The 17,594-nt window shown below is 45.0% G+C and overlaps 2 protein-coding genes across 4 annotated transcripts in view; one reads left to right on the plus strand and one right to left on the minus strand.

Annotated features, from left to right (window-relative positions):
* The window catches only part of BANF2 (BANF family member 2), a 59,431-nt gene that overhangs the window by 21,595 nt on the left and 20,242 nt on the right, over positions 1-17,594 (minus strand). The gene's annotated exons all lie outside the window — the stretch shown is intronic.
* Positions 1-17,594, plus strand: part of RRBP1 (ribosome binding protein 1) — a 68,726-nt gene that overhangs the window by 988 nt on the left and 50,144 nt on the right. For 2 of the 3 annotated variants that reach the window (XM_050952031.1, XM_050952033.1), the window contains exon 2: positions 14,120-14,818. In XM_050952031.1, coding sequence (XP_050807988.1) covers positions 14,140-14,818 — 679 coding nt within the window. In that variant the 5' untranslated portion in view covers positions 14,120-14,139. Of the gene's footprint in view, positions 1-355; positions 541-14,119; positions 14,819-17,594 lie in introns of those variants that run through there. The other variant, XM_050952032.1, reaches the window with a different exon arrangement.

Below are 17,594 nucleotides of genomic sequence, written 5' to 3' on the forward strand. Positions count from 1 at the left end.
GTGCCCTGTCTGCCGAGCCGCCGCTCGCTCCGCTTTCATAAGCGGATGGGTTTGCAGGGGGGCCGGTCCCTTCCGGATGAATGGGACCGCGCTGTGCCAGAGGCGGTGCGGAGTGACGACGTGCTCTGTCGGGGAGGAGGAGCGCTCCCATTGCCCCGGACCCAGGGCATAGCGGACGGAGCCCGCTTGTTTCCTTCTCTGCTGTTCAGAAGCCGCGTCCCCAGGCCCTTCGCTTCAGCGCTTGCAAAGCGGGGGTGGCTGGCCGGCCAGGAGCTCTGCCTGCTCCTTGAAAGTGCTCGAGGAGTCCCCGATCGTCCCCTCGCCTGCAGCCTCTGGCAACCCCTTCCGCGATCGCTCGTGGGCCGCTGGCTCTGGCTGCTGCCGGCTTCCGGATGGATTAGTGGCCGAGCCCTGGCCGCTGCAGTCGCTTGGTGCAATCACAAGGCTGCCCCAGATAAAGACCGAAGTGTTACCTTCAGGGAAACTGAGGAATGACCGCATTTCCCTCCGCCAGAAGCTTAACGGAGGGGGGATACCAGGGTAAGGGTTTCACAACCCAGGGAGAAGGATTCACCTCAAAGGCAATATTTGCTTAACAAATAGTTAGCTATAGATATGCATTGTGCTTCTGTGTAGCCTCTGTTGTAGCTGGTCTTATGAAATCCTGGACGGGTAAAAGTTTTCTCTTTATCTGACATACCCGACAAGGAGTTACCCCTGGACGCGGAGCTGTAGTAGCTGAGAGACTGTCTTTGAAATAGAATATCCTCAGAGCTAACCTCTCCCCACTGAAACAGTCATGGCAAACTTTTAACAATCCCATCTGCTGCAAATATTTGAAAAAAATTCCTCTGACCATAGTTAGAGCTGATCTGGTGAAATCCTGTAAGCTGATTAAATACAGTTACAAGAGGTCACAACCCTGACAGGATTTCTTTTTTAAGGGAACAAAGGCTTTCAGCTGTGTTAACCCATAAAATGAGCCATTGACTGGTGCAGAATTAAATGAGGATAGCAATTCAGTACAGAGGGGATGCTAGAGATGCGAAAACCAGGAAGAACAGATTTCAGAGTAGCAGCTGTGTTAGTCTGTATCCCCAAAAAGAACAGGAGTACTTGTAAATGTGTTAGTCTCTAAGGTGCCACAAGTACTCCTCTTCTTTTTTTTTTTTTTTTTTTTTTTTTTTTTTTTTAGTAAGAACAGAGAAATTATACAGAGTGAAATAGCAAGTAGGACTCTGATTCTGTAATTGACTATATGACCAGTCAGGCTTGTCTGCATGTTGTCAGTTGAATGATTGGGACCTAGAGGACAGGCACTGGACTGAGACTCAGATCTGTGTTCTATTCCTGATCTACTGGTGGCCTGCTGGGTGACCTTGGGCAAGCTGTGTCACTTTTCTGCCTCAGTTTCCCCATCTGTAAAATGGGGATACTGATACTGACTTCCTTTGTAAAGTGCTTTGAGAAAAGTTCATTAGAAAAGCTAGGTACTATATGCAACCAATGCATCTGGGGTTGTGTGGAAGAAGAACCAGATATCTACAGGAAGGAACGAAGTTCTAATGATGGCCTTAAGAGAGAGAGTGAGTATAGGAAGTACCCATGAGCTTGCAGTGAGAGGTCTCTTTGGGTTGGGTATACATAATGTAGAAGCAGAATAATAGTCTTGTGCCAAGTAGCTCTAATGTGACTGCCTCTGGAGTATGGCATTCTTCTTGAATAAGGTGACCAGAACTGATGTCCGTTTGCATCAGAACAACAAAATAAATAAGACAGGTAGAAGGAGCTCAAGAGTAGCATAAATCTTTCATAACACCTTCTTACTTGAAATACTCTGTAGTCACCTGAAGCTGCAGATGCTAGAAGGCCCTAGCCATGAAGAAGGGAGATGTATATTGGAAGACTTCAGCAGACTATCACAAACTTTTTAACAATAGCTACTGGAGGATTCCTTCCAAGGGAAGATGTGAAAGTTCCACTGTTTGGAATCATTAACACTAGACCAGTGTCTTTCAACCTGTGGATCCATGAGACTCTGCAGACTATGCCTAAGATTTCTGAAGTGCTCAGCACCTCCATTCAAAATGTTTTAGGGACCTGCAAATGAAAAAAGGTGGAAACCACTGCACTAGACCAAGCACAGCACTGCCAGATGTGTAGTAGGAGAAGTATCCTGCCTTGACAGGGAGGAATCTAGAGATCTAATTCTCTTTGTGAACCTCAACTTCCATAGTCCTCCTAAGTCTAAACTTACTTCTAACATGATTTGTATTGATAGTAGTTTTACAAAGACCATAGCTCTTTAAAGAGAACGATCAGGAAAAGCTACTGTCATTGTAACATCTAGAAAATAACAAGAGTACATCTTGCTGAAGCAAACACAGTGGAGAGAATGAAGGGAGCGGTCATCTCTTTTTTACAAAAATAACTCTTTGGAAATTGAATTCCAGACTGTTTCCTTGCCAAAAAATCATTTACTTATGAGAGCGGAGGGGCCGCTTCTGAGGTCTGACATTGAACCGCTGCCTTTTTTGGGGGTATAGGATAAAATTTCAAGGACTTTAAAAATGTGTTTTAAAAATAGGCAACGTTTTAAGACCCTAACAGGGGCCTGTTCGACTCCTTTTAGTAAAAGCTGCAAAAATATACCGGAGGGGAAAAATAAAGTGTAAAGCTCCCACTACACAGCTGCAGCTGCCTAGCTTTTGCAGTGGTTCATTAGAAGTGCCTACGTAAGCTTAAGTAACTTATAGCTATAATACGTGGGTGGGGTCTCTTGTCTGAAAGGTCACTGCATCTCATTGTCAGTACTGAACAATATTGAATGCCTCTTTGGAATGTTAATATGTAAAAATGGAGCAGATCTGAGAGAGGTGTATATTTCTCTCCTTCTTAAGCCGTGGCAGAATCTTCCTTCCAGAAGTGTGTGCAGTGGGGTAAGGCTCTGTCGGAGGTATCATCTGTGCATTAAAAAACCACTCTGGCGTCCCTTTCTGGCTTACGATGTTGCCAGAATCCCTTGAAAGTTTTTCTGTTTGCAGGATCAGGATCACACTCTCTTTGCAATGGCCCAGTGATCTTAATGGGACAATAAGAGTAAAGACTAGTGCTAGAGTAACTGACCTTTTGAATGCTCCAGACTTGAGTTTTTTAAAGTATATTATTGCCTACTGTGTTTGGAAGAATGAGACTGTCTCTTAGGATACTAAAGAAGCAGAACGCTCGGTGTATGGTTTGGATGGTCAGTCAGCATCCACCTCTATGGATTTGTGTGAAATGCGCTTTTTAACCTGTTTGAGGTGGCTCCGTCGGCCAAAGGCAGCTCTGTTGCCTGCAGTCATGCATGGCTGTGGAGCTGGACAGAGAGTGACTCCAGTTCACTTGGTAGCTCAAGTGTAACTTCTTTCTCCCTTGTGTACTTTTAACTTCAAAAGCCTTTGTGGGAAGGCTCGCAACTGATGGTGAGAATAAAGCAAAGTATGGAGGGTGTGATCAGTGAGATGTGACTTTCTCTGCAATAAATATCCTCCCTCCACCCATTGTGCAAGTTTTTAAATGTTTTTTTTTTAATTGACAAGGTTAGGGGCTTCCATTTTAAAAACTAGTGGGTGGAGGGGGGCTCCCCATCAGAGTGGGGTTAGAGTTCAGTAGCACTTTTAATTTCTACATCAAATATAGCTGTTTTCTTGTCCCCGAGTTGTTGGCTTTCTTAATAACTGTTGTCCTGCTACGGCAAACTAATTTGCACAAAGAGTTTTTATGCACCTTTTCTCCACAGGTGTTAATTGAACTACTCGTAAGTAACAACTACCAGTATGAGTAAAGTTCTGCAGGATCAGGTCTTAGTTTGCCATTCTATTGGAATTTACTTCTTGATTTTTAAACTTTGATTTCTGTTCTGCTAAAATCATCCCTGGTTGTTATGCTGCTAAACACGGCAGTAAATCAGCTTGGAAGACTCCTCCTGGGATTCCTTTTGTGTCTTTCACTTTCTGGTGTCCCTAGAACTGTTTTGTGAGTTATGGCACCATCTTTGCTATTACAAAACGGCTCCTTCATCTCTGGCATTATTGCATTAGTCCAAGGTTACCATGCTGTGATACCAGATACTCCATCCACTCACGCTCTAACTACAGGAACTAGCTGCAATATCACAGATACTGCTCTGAGGTAGCTGGTGATCACTTATGAAAGTCAGTTACTCCTGGAAACCTACATCATTCGGTATTAAGGAGCCATCGAGCCTGAGTTTTTAATGGTGACCACGTTGCTGTAGGTATCTTTGGAAAGGCAAAGACAACTCTTCCAAATAATTTTATGCACAGCTCTTTAAAAGAGCTGGTGTTAGGGTAAGCACATGAAGTCACCATAGTCAGGTTGTTCCGAGTAAACTTCTGGTGCCTTTCCTTATGTCCTAAAAACTTGATGGTTCACTAGGGAGGGCAGGATTCCTCCACTAAATTACATGGAGTCCTCCCTCTTTCAGAAACTCTTAAGGGCGTAGTGCACATGTTTAACACTAACTCCTTTTTATATTAAAATCATCTCCTTTTTCATAACTAAAAATCATACCTCTTAGTCTTTGCCTGAACAAGAACCATTTTTGTGGGTATACTAGACCACACACACACACACTTCTGAATTTATAAGCATTTTGGGAAAAAAGGTTATATGTAGCTGTAATTTTGTGTGGTGAATGTGAAACTAACCCCTTAAAAATCCATCATCGGTTCTGCCCAACTAAGCTACCTTGGTGACATGCATTCTCCCTCTTCTCCAGACAAATACTTTAATATTAATCAAAGTAAACATGTCTCTTAAGGAGCTTAGAAGTCACCTTTGTGACTCAAATTGTTATGTGAACTAAAAACTTTAAGGTTAGGCTGTTTGAGAGAATCTTAAGGTTGCCTGACTGAGCACAAGATGGGAAATAACATAGTACCCACGATTTTAACTCTGCCACTTGTTTATGCATTGCAATATATTCTTAATTATGCATTTTCATCCTAACTACTCAAATGCACTACGATATCATGCAGTTTTGTTTAGATGCAGCTGTAACCTCAACTTTAATGGTCATAGTAACGCAGTATATCTGTACTGACTCAGGGCCAGATCTTGCAAAGTCTTACCCCAAATTATCCTACACTGTTGTGTCTACACTACAATAAAAACCCTACAGCAGTGAGTCTCGGAGCCCGGGCAAGCTGACTCGGGTCATGTAGTCTGGCTGTGGGGCTATAAAATGGTAGTGTTAGACGTTTGGACTCAGCCTGGGCTCTGAGACTCTCCCTCCTTTTCCAAGCCTGAACGTCTACAGTATAACTTTACAGCCCTGCAGCACGAGCCAGAGTCAACTGACCTGGTCCGGCTGTATTTAATACAGGGTAGACGTGCATTTGAGTTGCACTGCAGTCAATGCTGAACTCTCTGCGGGACTTAGGTCCTTTAACTTCATATGCTGGAGAGGACAAACCTTAAGGCTGGCTGTTGCCTAGTGATTATTAAAAATGCCTTATTTCTGTCTCCTTGATCTGCACTCCTTTGAGTATAATTGAGGGGATGAGGCTCTCTATGAAGCTCTGCAGCCGACTATAGTTGTCCTATATGTTGTTGTGGAGCTAGGGAGTAGCAGGTTCCTAATTAAGGTTGCCTATGATTAGCTGGAAGTAGGAGTAAAATGTCGTGTTTTCCCCCCCCCCCCCCTTCTTAAGCGCAGCAGCAGGGTTTCTCAAACCGGGGTGGCCAAGGCTGGTTGCTGGGGCCTAGGGCCGAGGCTGAAGGCAAAGACCGAGCCCCATCCTCCAGGGCCAAAGCCTCTGGGAAGAGGGCCTAAGGTTGTGTGTCTCCTGCCCAGGGCACAAGACCTTGGGCTTCAGCTGTGGCCCCCAGAGCGGCAGGGCTGGGGTGGCTTTGGGCTTCGGTCCCTGCTCCTGGAGTTGTGTAGTAATATTTGTTGTCAGAAGGGGGTTCATGGTGCAGTGGAGTCTGAGAACCGCTGCTCTACAGACTAATTTCTTTTGGGAACTCTTGCAGTAAAAATGTTTTTTCCTTTCAACACCTTGGACCAGTCTCTCAAATTAGATGGTTCCCTCCTCCCAAGCCCATCTAGCAAATGTCTGTCTGTGTGCTTCAAAGTCCCTGGCTAAATCAAAATTAAAATATACGTGGCATGACACTGGATGACCCTTGTGGTCCCTTCTAACCCTGTGATCCCATGGGAGACAGGATGGGGCTGGAAACAGTAACATTTAGTATTGCGGTAACATCACGATAGAGCTTCCTCATGTTAGCCCATGTTCGTACAGCGCCTATGCTCTTATGGTCGAAATGAGTGGATGGGATTGTTTTTAAATAGCAAGATAACTAGTGCTTATTTATGGTGGGATGTACCAACCCCACACTGGGCCTGGGGGGGGGGGGCTAATGAGAGCCCCGGGGGTTAAGTCAGCCTGGCCCTGCATGGGGTATGTATCAAGCTGGGTGGGAGGAGTTCAAAGGGCTGACCAGGAAGGAGAGCAGCCCTGCCTCTCTCTCAGGGGAAGAAGTCGGCCAGGGTCAAGGAGCTGAACTGGGCGAGAGCCTGGCTGGAGGAAGGTACCCAGGCAGTTGGGAAGCAAAGCGGCAGGAAGTGAGTCTGCCCGGGATCCATTGCTGAGTCAGAGACTGCCCTGGGAGAGGAGGAAACTCAGCAGAACCAGCTGGGTGGCAGACAGCTGTGAAGCGCTGCAGGGAGCCTGGGAAAGAGGCTTAGAGAGAGTTGGGCTGATGTGCTGGGAACCCAGGATGAGGCTGGATCAAAGGCCAAAGGCAGTGAAAGGCAGAAAGTAATCCTGGGAAGGCAGCAATAAGTCTGTAGCCAGGCCTTGGCTGCCCATCAAGGCTCCCTGGACTGCAACCCTGGCTTCCCTTACAAGTCCTGGTGTGCACACTTTGGCAATGAAGACATTGCTGTAGTAAGATGCTCTTGCCTTCAAGAGTTTACAACCTAAATAGAAAAGGCAGAGGGTGGGAGGGGAAACTGAGGCATGGGGTGGGGAAGTGATTTGTCTGGGGTCACCCAGCAGGTCACTAGCAGAACTGGGGAAGGAATCCAAGTCTTCAGAGCCCTATCAACCTGTGTTGGAAGGCAGCGTCATTACTCCTAAACTTGTCACTGGCAAATCTAAATCTACCACTGGTGACTAATAGATTTGGGAAGGTGATTTTAAAAAAAGGACTTTGTGAAATGGATTGGTGATCTACTCTTAAGAACCCAGCGTTCCTAGCCCTTATGAGTGAGAGAAGAGACCCTGTTTTCTTCTCAGCCATGAAGGTTAGAAATACACCTTTATACTGATTTCGGAGCATCCATTAGCCAACAAATTATAGATGCTGATGAAGTGGCTATGCCAGTTGTGCTGAAGTTAGACGTGACTTGTGGTGTTTAATTTCACAACTCTCACACTAAATAACCTTAAATAATCTGTACCATGGACCTTGCTGCAACCTAGACTGACATTCCCAGAGGAGAATTCCTCCAGCTGGCACTCTAAGGTCTTTGGGCTCTTCCAGCTTCATGTGAGATTTTCTGAGAACCAGGCAGAGGAAGCTGGAATATTGCTTTAAAGCTTTCTCCTCTGGGCATCCGTACCTCTCTAGAGGGAGCTCTGAACCCTGATTCTGTAGCCCCCCTTCTGCCCCCATATCATTTAATCTCTCTCTCTCTAGCCTTGGATCCTCTGCCTCCATATTTGCCCATATACCTCTACCCCGATATAACGCAGTTCTTGGGAGCCAAAAAATCTCACAGCATTATAGGTGAAACCGCGTTATATCAGGGTAGCAGCGACAGGGCTCCGACGGTGATTTTAAAGGGCCTGGGGCTCCCTGCAGTGGCCAGAGCTCCGAGCCCTTTAAAGTGCCACCCGAATCCTGGGGTAGCGGCGGCAGGGCTCCAGCGGTGACCTAAAGAGCCCCGGACTGCGGCCGCTGCTGGGAGCCCCATGCCCTTTAAATCCCGCCCCAAAAAGACCTAAAACAGAATGAATGTCTGGTGTCAATAGACAACTGCCCCTCACAGACCTCTGACTTTTTGTAACGTGCCAGTTTTGGTTCAGGACAGAACATCTTGGAGGTGCATAATGCATTCGATAGCCTCTACGGTAACCAGCCAGCAGCATGAGACCTGACCAATCCACTGGATGGGAAAAGACTGCCAAGTTGACCAAATTAAAATTGAGTAATTTTAAAATCCTAATGTAAATATCTAATAAACATTATCTACGCAACACCATACTAAACAATAGAGTGGATTGATTTTAAACCAGCAAGGAGGAAACCTTGACTGAAATAAGTGATTTTCATCTTGTTTTGCCCTTTTTAGTTCTTTTCCTAAAAAGAGTCTCATTCTCATTGGTTTGTTTGATAAATATTTGGTCTATTCACAACCAGATACATCCTTTACACTAAATTTGTTGCTACTGTTTGCTACATGTGTGATACACTGTTTCCATGCACATTTATTTAAACAGTTTAACACACACACACTCTCAGATTTTTTGGTTAGAAATTGGTGAATGCTGCACGTTTTTACTAGTTTACTTGGTTTGGGTCAAGCTGTACTTGAATGGGAATTGGAATTCAATTAAAAATGTACCAAAACATTTTAAAATTTGTTTTTATTAGTTAAATAAAAACTACCTTAAATGTGCTGGGTACATACACTCACTTTCTTTGTATCAAAACATATTTTGCATTTAAAACTGACTTACTAAATACAGGAAATATTAACTGTGGTTAGTGAATTGATTTTTTGGCACATGAGCCAGATTTTTCTATGCTATTTGGGCACCTAAAGATGCCGACAGATGCTTTAGGAGTGGTTTCAGAAGCTCCTATTTGCATCTTTAGGTGCCTGAATGCTTTTTTTGAAAATTCATGTCCTTCAAGGTTTTTAGAGTTTTAGTAGATCTCATTGTGATGTTGCACTCCATAATGTGTTATGGAAATATGCGTACGAGTGTGAATATGATGTAACTGAAATATGCTTTGTGCAAAAGGTCTCTTCTAAGGTATCATTACAAAGCTTATGATCTGCTGAATGTGGTCATCCTATTTGTTTGCATGTATTATTTCGATGTCTGGAGTTACAAGTTTATATCTTATTCTTCTATCACTGATGCAAACATGTTAAGTGGAAGCCATTAAGGGTGCTTCAGAATCAATGACCTGTAAATGGCTCTGTTTACTTCCAAACCTTCGTGGATATGTGTGGGCCAGCCCTGGAAGAATGTAGGCTGGGGGTCCCACAGGACATGTGAATATGTCACCTGATACTGGAATCCATCTTAAACCTGGTGCTTTTCCATTTAGAAGGAGGGGTGGGAACCCAGAGAGAGACAAGATTACTGCCTTGTGCCAAGCCTATAAAAAGGGGTGGAACAGAATAAAGGGAGCGGCTAGTCATGAGAAAACCCCTAGTTTCCACCTAAGATGATTGCTGGAACTAGCAAGGACTGTACTAGGGGAAAGGATTGGGCCCAGACTAGGAAGGAGTCTAATCTGTGAAAGAAGCTTATTGGAACATCTCTGAGGGTGAGATTTTACCTGTAATCAGTTTCTTAATGTATTAGGCTTAGACTTGCGTGTTTTTGCTTTATTTTACTTGGTGACTTACTTTGTTCTGTCGGTTATCACTTGAAACCACTTAAATCCTACTTTTTATTCTTTAATAAAATCGCTTTTGTTTATTAATGAACTCTGAGTAAGTGATTCATATCTGGGGGAGCAAACAGCTGTGCATCTTTCTCCATCAGTGTTATAGAGGGCGGACAATTTATGAGTTTACCCTGTGTAAGCTTTATACAGAGTAAAACAGATTTATTTGGGGTTTGGATCCCTCTGGGTGCTGGAGCTAGATGACCTACTGAGCAGCTTTTGGCTAAAATCTGCAGCTTTGAGGGCATGGACCAGACCTGGGTCTGTGTTGCAGCAGGCTAGTGTGTCTGGCCAACAAGGCAGGGTTCTGGAGACCCAAGCTGGCAGGGAAAATGGGCTCAGAGGTAATTCCAGCACATCAGGTAACAGTCCCAAGGGGGTCTCTGTGACCGAACCCGTCACACTCCTCTTCTAACTGTTCTTCCCCCCACCCGTTTTTAGAGCTTGAAGAAAACAAGCTTTCCTGCTGCTTAAACTCCCAATCGGTTTCTCAACTTAAAGAAAACATTCTCTGCATGTGCTTGTTGAACTGAAACCAAAAGCAATTAAGGCAAAAACTTTTCTGCACAACAAACTCCAAGTACTGACCCTTGGAAAAATGTAAATACTAGCATTCACTCAATTGGAAAGACTGAAAATAATTACATATTTATAAAGGTTGAGTTGATGTCAAAAGTTAAAGGTGTCTTGTCTCTCCACCCCAAGTCTTAATAAATTTAAACAGCAGCACCCTTTATCTCATTAAAACGTGAGGAGTGCTCCTTGATGCAGCCTTTGTAAAAATGTATTTAAATGCTTAGTAAGTTTAGACCTTAACATAGGTTGTCAATTTCAAATTGAATTTGAAAATAAGCTATTTTAAAAAAATATTTAATTTAAATTTTTTTTTTTTAAATTCCAATTTAAATAAAATTTGACTTTTCATCCACATTGATAAAGAACCCTATATCAACAGTAGGCTGGCCATTTGACCAGTTTGAAGGTGTTCTGTCCTGTCTTTGGACAGGCTTTTTCCTGTCCGGTACTGAATGTCCGGTATCGTCACATTGCATGGGGAACGTCATTTTCTCTCTCTCTGGCGTGACCTTACATACACTGCGTGGACAAGGTCACGCAGGTGCGGGCGGAGCAGCAGGTTCTGAAAAAGGCATTGTCTGTGCGATGGAACCTCACGTGGACTGTGTGCGTGATGTTACAGGGGCATGCAGGCAGGAGTGGGGCCATGCTGTTCCCAGACGTACTGGAATGTCTGTTGTTCTGGGGTTGTGGCAGTGGCCACCCTAATCAACGTAGCCTGTAGACATATTCATAATGCTATATAGTGAATCAAACTGAAAGTGATTCAGGGACTGGAAAACTGTGGCCAGTTCTGTTGTCAGCGCTTCAGAAAGGATCTTGAAAAGAGCTGCAAGAATGACTCGTGGTCTGGAAAACATGACTCTTTAGTGAGACTTCAGAAGCTCGGTTATCTGTAGTTGATCCCAGAGAGCGTTAAGAGGTGACTTGGTCATGGCCTACAAGTACGGGGGAGGGAGGGGAAAGAGATTTCTGATAGCAGAGGGCTCTATAATCTACCAGAAAAAAGCACAGTGAGATCCAGTGGCTGGAAACTGAAGTTAGACATTTCTAACCTGAATTTAAGTTGCAAATTTTTAACAGTGAAGGTAATTAACCGTCGGAACAACTTACTTAAGTAGGGTTGCCAGTTTTGGCTGGACATATTTCCTAGAGGTTTCATCACATGATATAATCTTTAAAGCAGTGGTGCCCAAACTTTTTCTGTCTTTGCCCCCCCCGCCCCTCACCAGTAATGGAATCTGTCAGCGCCCCCCCCACCATCCCTGCATTACTGTCCAGCTGGTTCAGCAGAGGAGCTTGGGCAGAACTGGGGATGCGGGAGGAACTGGGACTGAAGGTGGAGCTGGCCTGGGGGCGGAGAGGGAATGAGGGCTGGGGCTGTAGCTGGGGATACAGCTAGATGGTGCTGCCCTCCCCCCCGCCCCCAAGGGCTGGCCTGAGCTCTGCTGCATCCCCCTGAATGCTCCTCCAGTTTGGGACCACTCCTTTAATCTTTAATTCCTAGAGACTCCAGGCCAATCTTGAAGGGTGGGCACCCCTGCAGTAGTGGATTCTCCATCGCTTGCAGTCTTTAAATCAAAGCTGGTAATTGTTCTGAGATACGTGCCGTAGGCTAATCAGAAGTATGGGCTGGTCGCAGGAACCGCTGGGTAAGGTTAGGTGACCTGTGCTTTGCAGGGAAGTCTGACTAGACGATCCGAATGGTCCCTTCAGGCTTTAGTTGTGAGTTGCAGTGTGTGCCTTGGCTCTTGCTGTACACTGAGGGCATGGCTGAATTGACAGCGAGTGTGGGGTGAGAGTTGTGCTGGCCATGGGCTCACCGGTGTCACATGTGATCATTGTCTTAATTTACCATTTATCGCCTTTCAGGGCTTATATCTCGAGATATGCACTTGAGCAACCTTGACTGTCTGTGTAATTGCCACTGTGCTCAGGCAACACAATGTAGTGCAGGCTCCACACCATGCAGCTGTGAACGGCATGCTCTCCCTCCACCCAGGGTCTGGTGGGAGGTGGGGGAGGGAATCCCCCACAGCCTAGGGGGCATCTGCAGAGACAGGATTGGCAGCTTTGCGTGAAGTGGCCCTGGCTTCTGCTTTCGAATGTTGTAGCCCGATGGATCACAGCAGAGGGGGTCAGCCAGGAGGCTGCAACTCCTGGAGTAGGCAGGAAGCTGTCCTGCATGCTGCGTAGGCGTAGCAGCTCTAACTTGTGTTTATAGCCCCAATAACTGAAACACCTATTTGCTGCAATTGGAATAAATGCTAGAGACATTGAATAAACTAGCACACTGGGGCAAGGGGTGTTGATACGTCCCTTATCTTAAAAAAAAAAAAAAAAAAAAAAAAAAAAAAAAAAGATTGGGCTGGGGAGAGGTGTACTTATGTCCTTACTTGCCACACTGAAATTGACTTGGACTCCTAATACATTCCATGGGTGGTGTACCCGAGCCCACTTATCCACTGACACTTTAAAACCCCCCACACCCCAATCTGGGTCTATGCTGGTTATGTGCTATGTATGTATCTTATGAACCTTGTAACTGATACCTGTAATCCCTCGTAACTCCAGCCTGACCCCAGATGTATGGTACTTTCCCTCTTAACTTGTGTATATTTAATTTTAAACATTAACTTTAATAAAATCAAGAATACAGGCTGGGGTCTCTGCTTTGCACTGCTCGATTTGGTTAGTTTAGCAGTAAAATATATGTATTTATCTTCATGCAGTTTCATGCCTTCAGACTGGCTGTGTACCCACACAGAAAACATGGGTTCAACTAACTGGGACTTACACTTTGATTTTGTGTCTAATACAGGTCTCAAGCATCAGATCATAGTTTAAGGACTGGCTCTAATGTGTATAGTGAGGATAACATACTGCTGCAGAGAATAAGTCTTGTTGTAGATTATTAATACACACTTGGCTGTAACAGGGAACATGCAAAGAAGTCTTGACATTGGCTTGTTCTCTTGTAATGTAAATGTGTTAAGGGCTGTAACAAAGAGGACAGCGATCAATTGTTCTCCATGTCCCCTGAAGGTAGGACAGGAAGAAAATGGCTTAAATTTAAGCAAGGGAGACTGAGGTTAGATAATAGAAAGTTTTCCCTCACTATAAAGATAGTTTAAGCCTTGGACCACGTTTCTAAGGGAGATTGTGGAATCTGTATCTTTGGAGGTTTTTTAAGAATTAGGCTGGACAAACAGCTGTCAGGGATAATCTGGGTATACTTGGTATTGCCTCAGCAGGGGTGTGTGTGTGTGGGAGGGGGAATGGGTTAGAAGGTCTCCTGAGGTCCCTTCCAGCCATACACGTCTATGATTCTGTATACCAATAAGGTAGCATTCTATTGCTAAAGGATGTGTGAAAAACTTTACCTGATTGCAAGTGGGTATTTCCCTTTAGCATCTAAAATGCTGAACGTGTTTCTGGGTTCACTAGACCTGGAAGGGAAGGAGTACAAGACTCTTGATGACTCCATGTCCCGGTTTTATCCTACTATAGTCACGCTTGGACATTGTGTAATGGATGAGCTTCTTTAAAACCTCTAGATCCGTTGGCTGACTGTAGCCTAAGAAATCAACTTGTTTAAGCTGTTCTTCACCGCATCTTTTCCAGCCTGACACACACTTAGTTTTGTAGCTTGCTGGGATGTGGATTTTCTTCTGCATTTTGTACAGTGCTTAGAATAATGGGGCCTCACCCCTTGGTGGCTATGCAATATAAAACAAGTGTTACTTACGCACACATGTACCCCCCTCTCCATCTCCACCACAACAGATCTGGTGCTAGGAAGCAATATCTTAGCACTAACTCTTGTCCTTGTCTCTTGCAGGTAGAGAGAAGTAAGCCAGGATGGATTTGTACGATCCTCAGACGCTGGGTGTTATGGTCTTTGGTGGTTTCATGGTGATTTCAGCTATTGGGATCTTCCTGGTGTCCACCTTCTCCATGAAGGAGACCTCTTACGAGGAAGCCCTGGCTAAGCAACGCAAGGAGCTCGAGAAAACGCAGCAGCACAAAGTGGAGAAGAAAAAGAAAGAGAAACCTGTTGAGAAGAAAGGAAAGGCCAAGAAAAAAGAGGAGAAACCGAATGGGAAAATACCTGAGCAGGAGCTGGTTCTGGATGTGACTGACGCTCCCAAGGAAGTAGACGCTGAACCTGTTGCGGTGTCCGAGCCAGTGATCATTGAGTCTCCTATTCTGGCTGTTTCGGCTCCCCCTCAGGAGAAGGAGAAACCTGCCCCGTCACCTAAAGACAAGAAAAAGAAGGAAAAGAAGGTGGCCAAAGTTGAGCCAGCTCCCCCCCTTGTTACTTCTCCATCAGTCTCTGTATCAAAATCTTCTCCAGTCTTGGAGGTAGCTGCCAAAGAAGTGCCTATTGTGGCAGTCCCACCGGTCGGCACGCTACAAAGTGCTCCTGTAGTTCATTCTGTTGCTGTCAAAAAAGCAGAAGCTCTGGTATCCCAAGAAGAGACAAAACACGACGGAGCTGCCAGGAAGAAGGCTGTGGCCAAGAAAAAGAGTGAGCTGAGTAAGTATTTGACTCCTGCAAGCATCCTTACGGTATGTCACCAGAGGCGCCATGTGGTGGGGAAGCTGAGCATTGGTATGTCAGGTGAGGAGCAGAGGGGGATCGCCCCCTTTCTCCACTGTTAACTTGCCTAGAAATGGTGGTGTTGCCTCAGGAGGCTGTTTTTGAAGGCTGATTACGTGTGTGTGGTTCTTGTTAGACTGGGAAAGCCTCAGTGGCTTGGGTTCCTCTCTGTGAAACTCAACCACAACCTTAATTTCTTGATTCAATGCCTCTTTTTTTTTAATGTAGCATCTTGTGCTGGGTGCTTCTGTGTGCTCAGAGCTGGCTTATCACTCTGATTTTTTTTTTTTCCTATTTATTTGGGCAGGTGAGGTTTTGCAGTGTGCAGGAGGTCAGACTAGATGATCATGATGGTCCCTTCTAGCCTTAAAGTCTGAGTCTATTTCCTTGGTTCTGAATACCTGAGTCTCACCGCTTAAGTCATGTAGGTATTTGTAACATGCTCATCACAGGTACCTGAACACTTTGCAAAACTGCACGAATGCAGAATGAGTGGTAGATTTCTACCTGCCCCAGGAAAGTGGGAGACCCCTGCTTAGACATTGTTCCATCTTGGAAGAAGCAAGCATGAAGTTAGAGAGGGTGCGTGGATTGCTTCTTACAGATCCTCATAAGGGACAGGTGGCTGTTGAATTTTTATTGAATTTATTGAAGGTGATCGGGCTAGTTTGTTGTCAACCTCTGTAATCAAAGGAATCCCGCTAAGGTGGACCTGCCCATGCAAAGGCTGAGTACTGCTAGCAGACTGCTATACATAGCTGACGAAGGGAGCACCTTATCTGTCTGTATCCAGAAAGCAAGCTGATTGGGTTTAGTCTTGGAGGACTAATGTTTTGCATTTGATAACTGTTCAGAAACTGCTACAGTGCACCGCAGGAACTCCTCCTCTAATTAAACTGTAACTAGAGGGAAGCAAAGCAAAGTATGCTTTGGAGAGGCAGGAAGTTAGAACCTCTTTACATTCTTATTGGCTGACTTCTTTGTCTTTAGATTATTTTGCTGTCCACTGAGAGAATGGAGGATACTGCACATGCACAGCATAACAGTTTTGCTGTTGGAATCTTAATGTTTACGCTTCCCGACTTCCTCTTAAAATCATTCTGAAACGTCTGCTAGTCTTACAGTAGTCTTATATGTAAATCCACTGGGAGGACAAAAAGCACTTTGTGTTTGAGAGCAGTGTTTTTGAAAATTTTAATACTATTACAAAGGTGTCTCTCTTTCTTATACTAGGCACCTTGACACAAGCTAGTGCCATTTTATTCCTGTGTAATCAGTTAACTTTCCTGGCCTATGTAGGCTTTTTCCTCTCTTGCGACAATGCAGTAGGGGATGCATTTCTCAGCTGATCTGCAGAGACTGTTTCCCCAAGATGGGCTAACAGGCTAACCCCACAAAAGCCTATGTTTCTAATGGCTACATCTGTGCCTTGTGCAAATGGAAACACCGAAGCACTCTCCTTAAATGAAAGCCCGAGATAGTTTAGATGGTGGCCGTGACCGCAAGATTTGTGATTCTTAGTGTCCATGTTGTTCTCCTACCTCAACAAAGTAGCAGAGTGTCGAGTGCTTAAATCTCCTGCATATAAACTACTTGGACATCTGCAGCTAAGAGGGGCAACCTTGCTGGGCAGAAAGCACGCACCAGTGACACATGTTGTCACTCAACACCATGGCAGATGTCATAGACATCATAGAATATTAGGGTTGGAAGGGACCTCAGGAGGTCATCTAGTCCAACCCCCTGCTCAAAGCAGGACCAATCCCCAGCCAGATTTTTACCCCACTTCCCTAAATGGCCCCCCCGTAAGGATTGAACTCACAATGCTGGGTTTAGAAGGCCAGTGCTCAAACCCCTGAGCTATCCCTGTCCACTGAGCAAACTCAAATGTGACCTTCACCTCCTACTTCCAGTACTCGAATTCCTCTCCTTCCTGGTCCACTGGACTGTCTTGCCGAGCATAATTTCTTCAGCTAGCTTTTGCTATAACCCTATCATGTACAGATGTGGTAAGGCTGGACTACTTCCCATTCTCCTCCTCTTCCACTCCCCAAAAACCTTCCTGTGAAATGGATTTTGCCCAAAGCATATTTTCACCTCAGAATGCCAGGTACAGCTGAAGCATGGAGCCGTTCATCTCCAAAGACCAATGCTTCTGAAAGCTAGTTCCATATGAGAAGTGTGTGGCTACTGCAAAGCCGGTGCCTGCTAAGAGGTCCCATTTTGGAGACCAGAATGTAGCTTGTGTGACCCACAATAAATATGGGACCTGATCCAAAGTCCACTGAAGTCAAGGGGGAAGACTCCCACTGACTTGCAAGACTGCCTCCTAAACCTAGCAGCCCTGTAGTTGGTATGCCATATAGTGACATCTTGGTATAGAAGGAGCAGCTGTTTCACGACCTTTCCTCAAAGCTGAGAATGGTGCTCTGGCTCCTGTTAGCAGTTGAGTGTTTTTACTTGGCGTAAATAGCTGCAGAGCTGCCCATATCTGGACTAAGAGGCACTGTGTAACCTTCAAGGTGTACGTTGTGGATCTACCTCCTTTAGAGAAGAGAGAGCAAAACTGTCATGTGACGGATCAGGACTTTGGTGTTCGGAAGCAGGAAGTGCACTAGCTTTTGTACTGCTATCCCTTTGATCTCTGTGGACAAAGACCCAGTGAATTGCTGTCTCCATTAACTCAATGGGAGTTTTGCCATTGACTTGAACT

The sequence above is a fragment of the Gopherus flavomarginatus genome, chromosome 4, assembly GCF_025201925.1.
Source record: "Gopherus flavomarginatus isolate rGopFla2 chromosome 4, rGopFla2.mat.asm, whole genome shotgun sequence".
In the NCBI taxonomy this organism is placed as follows: Eukaryota; Metazoa; Chordata; order Testudines; family Testudinidae; genus Gopherus; species Gopherus flavomarginatus.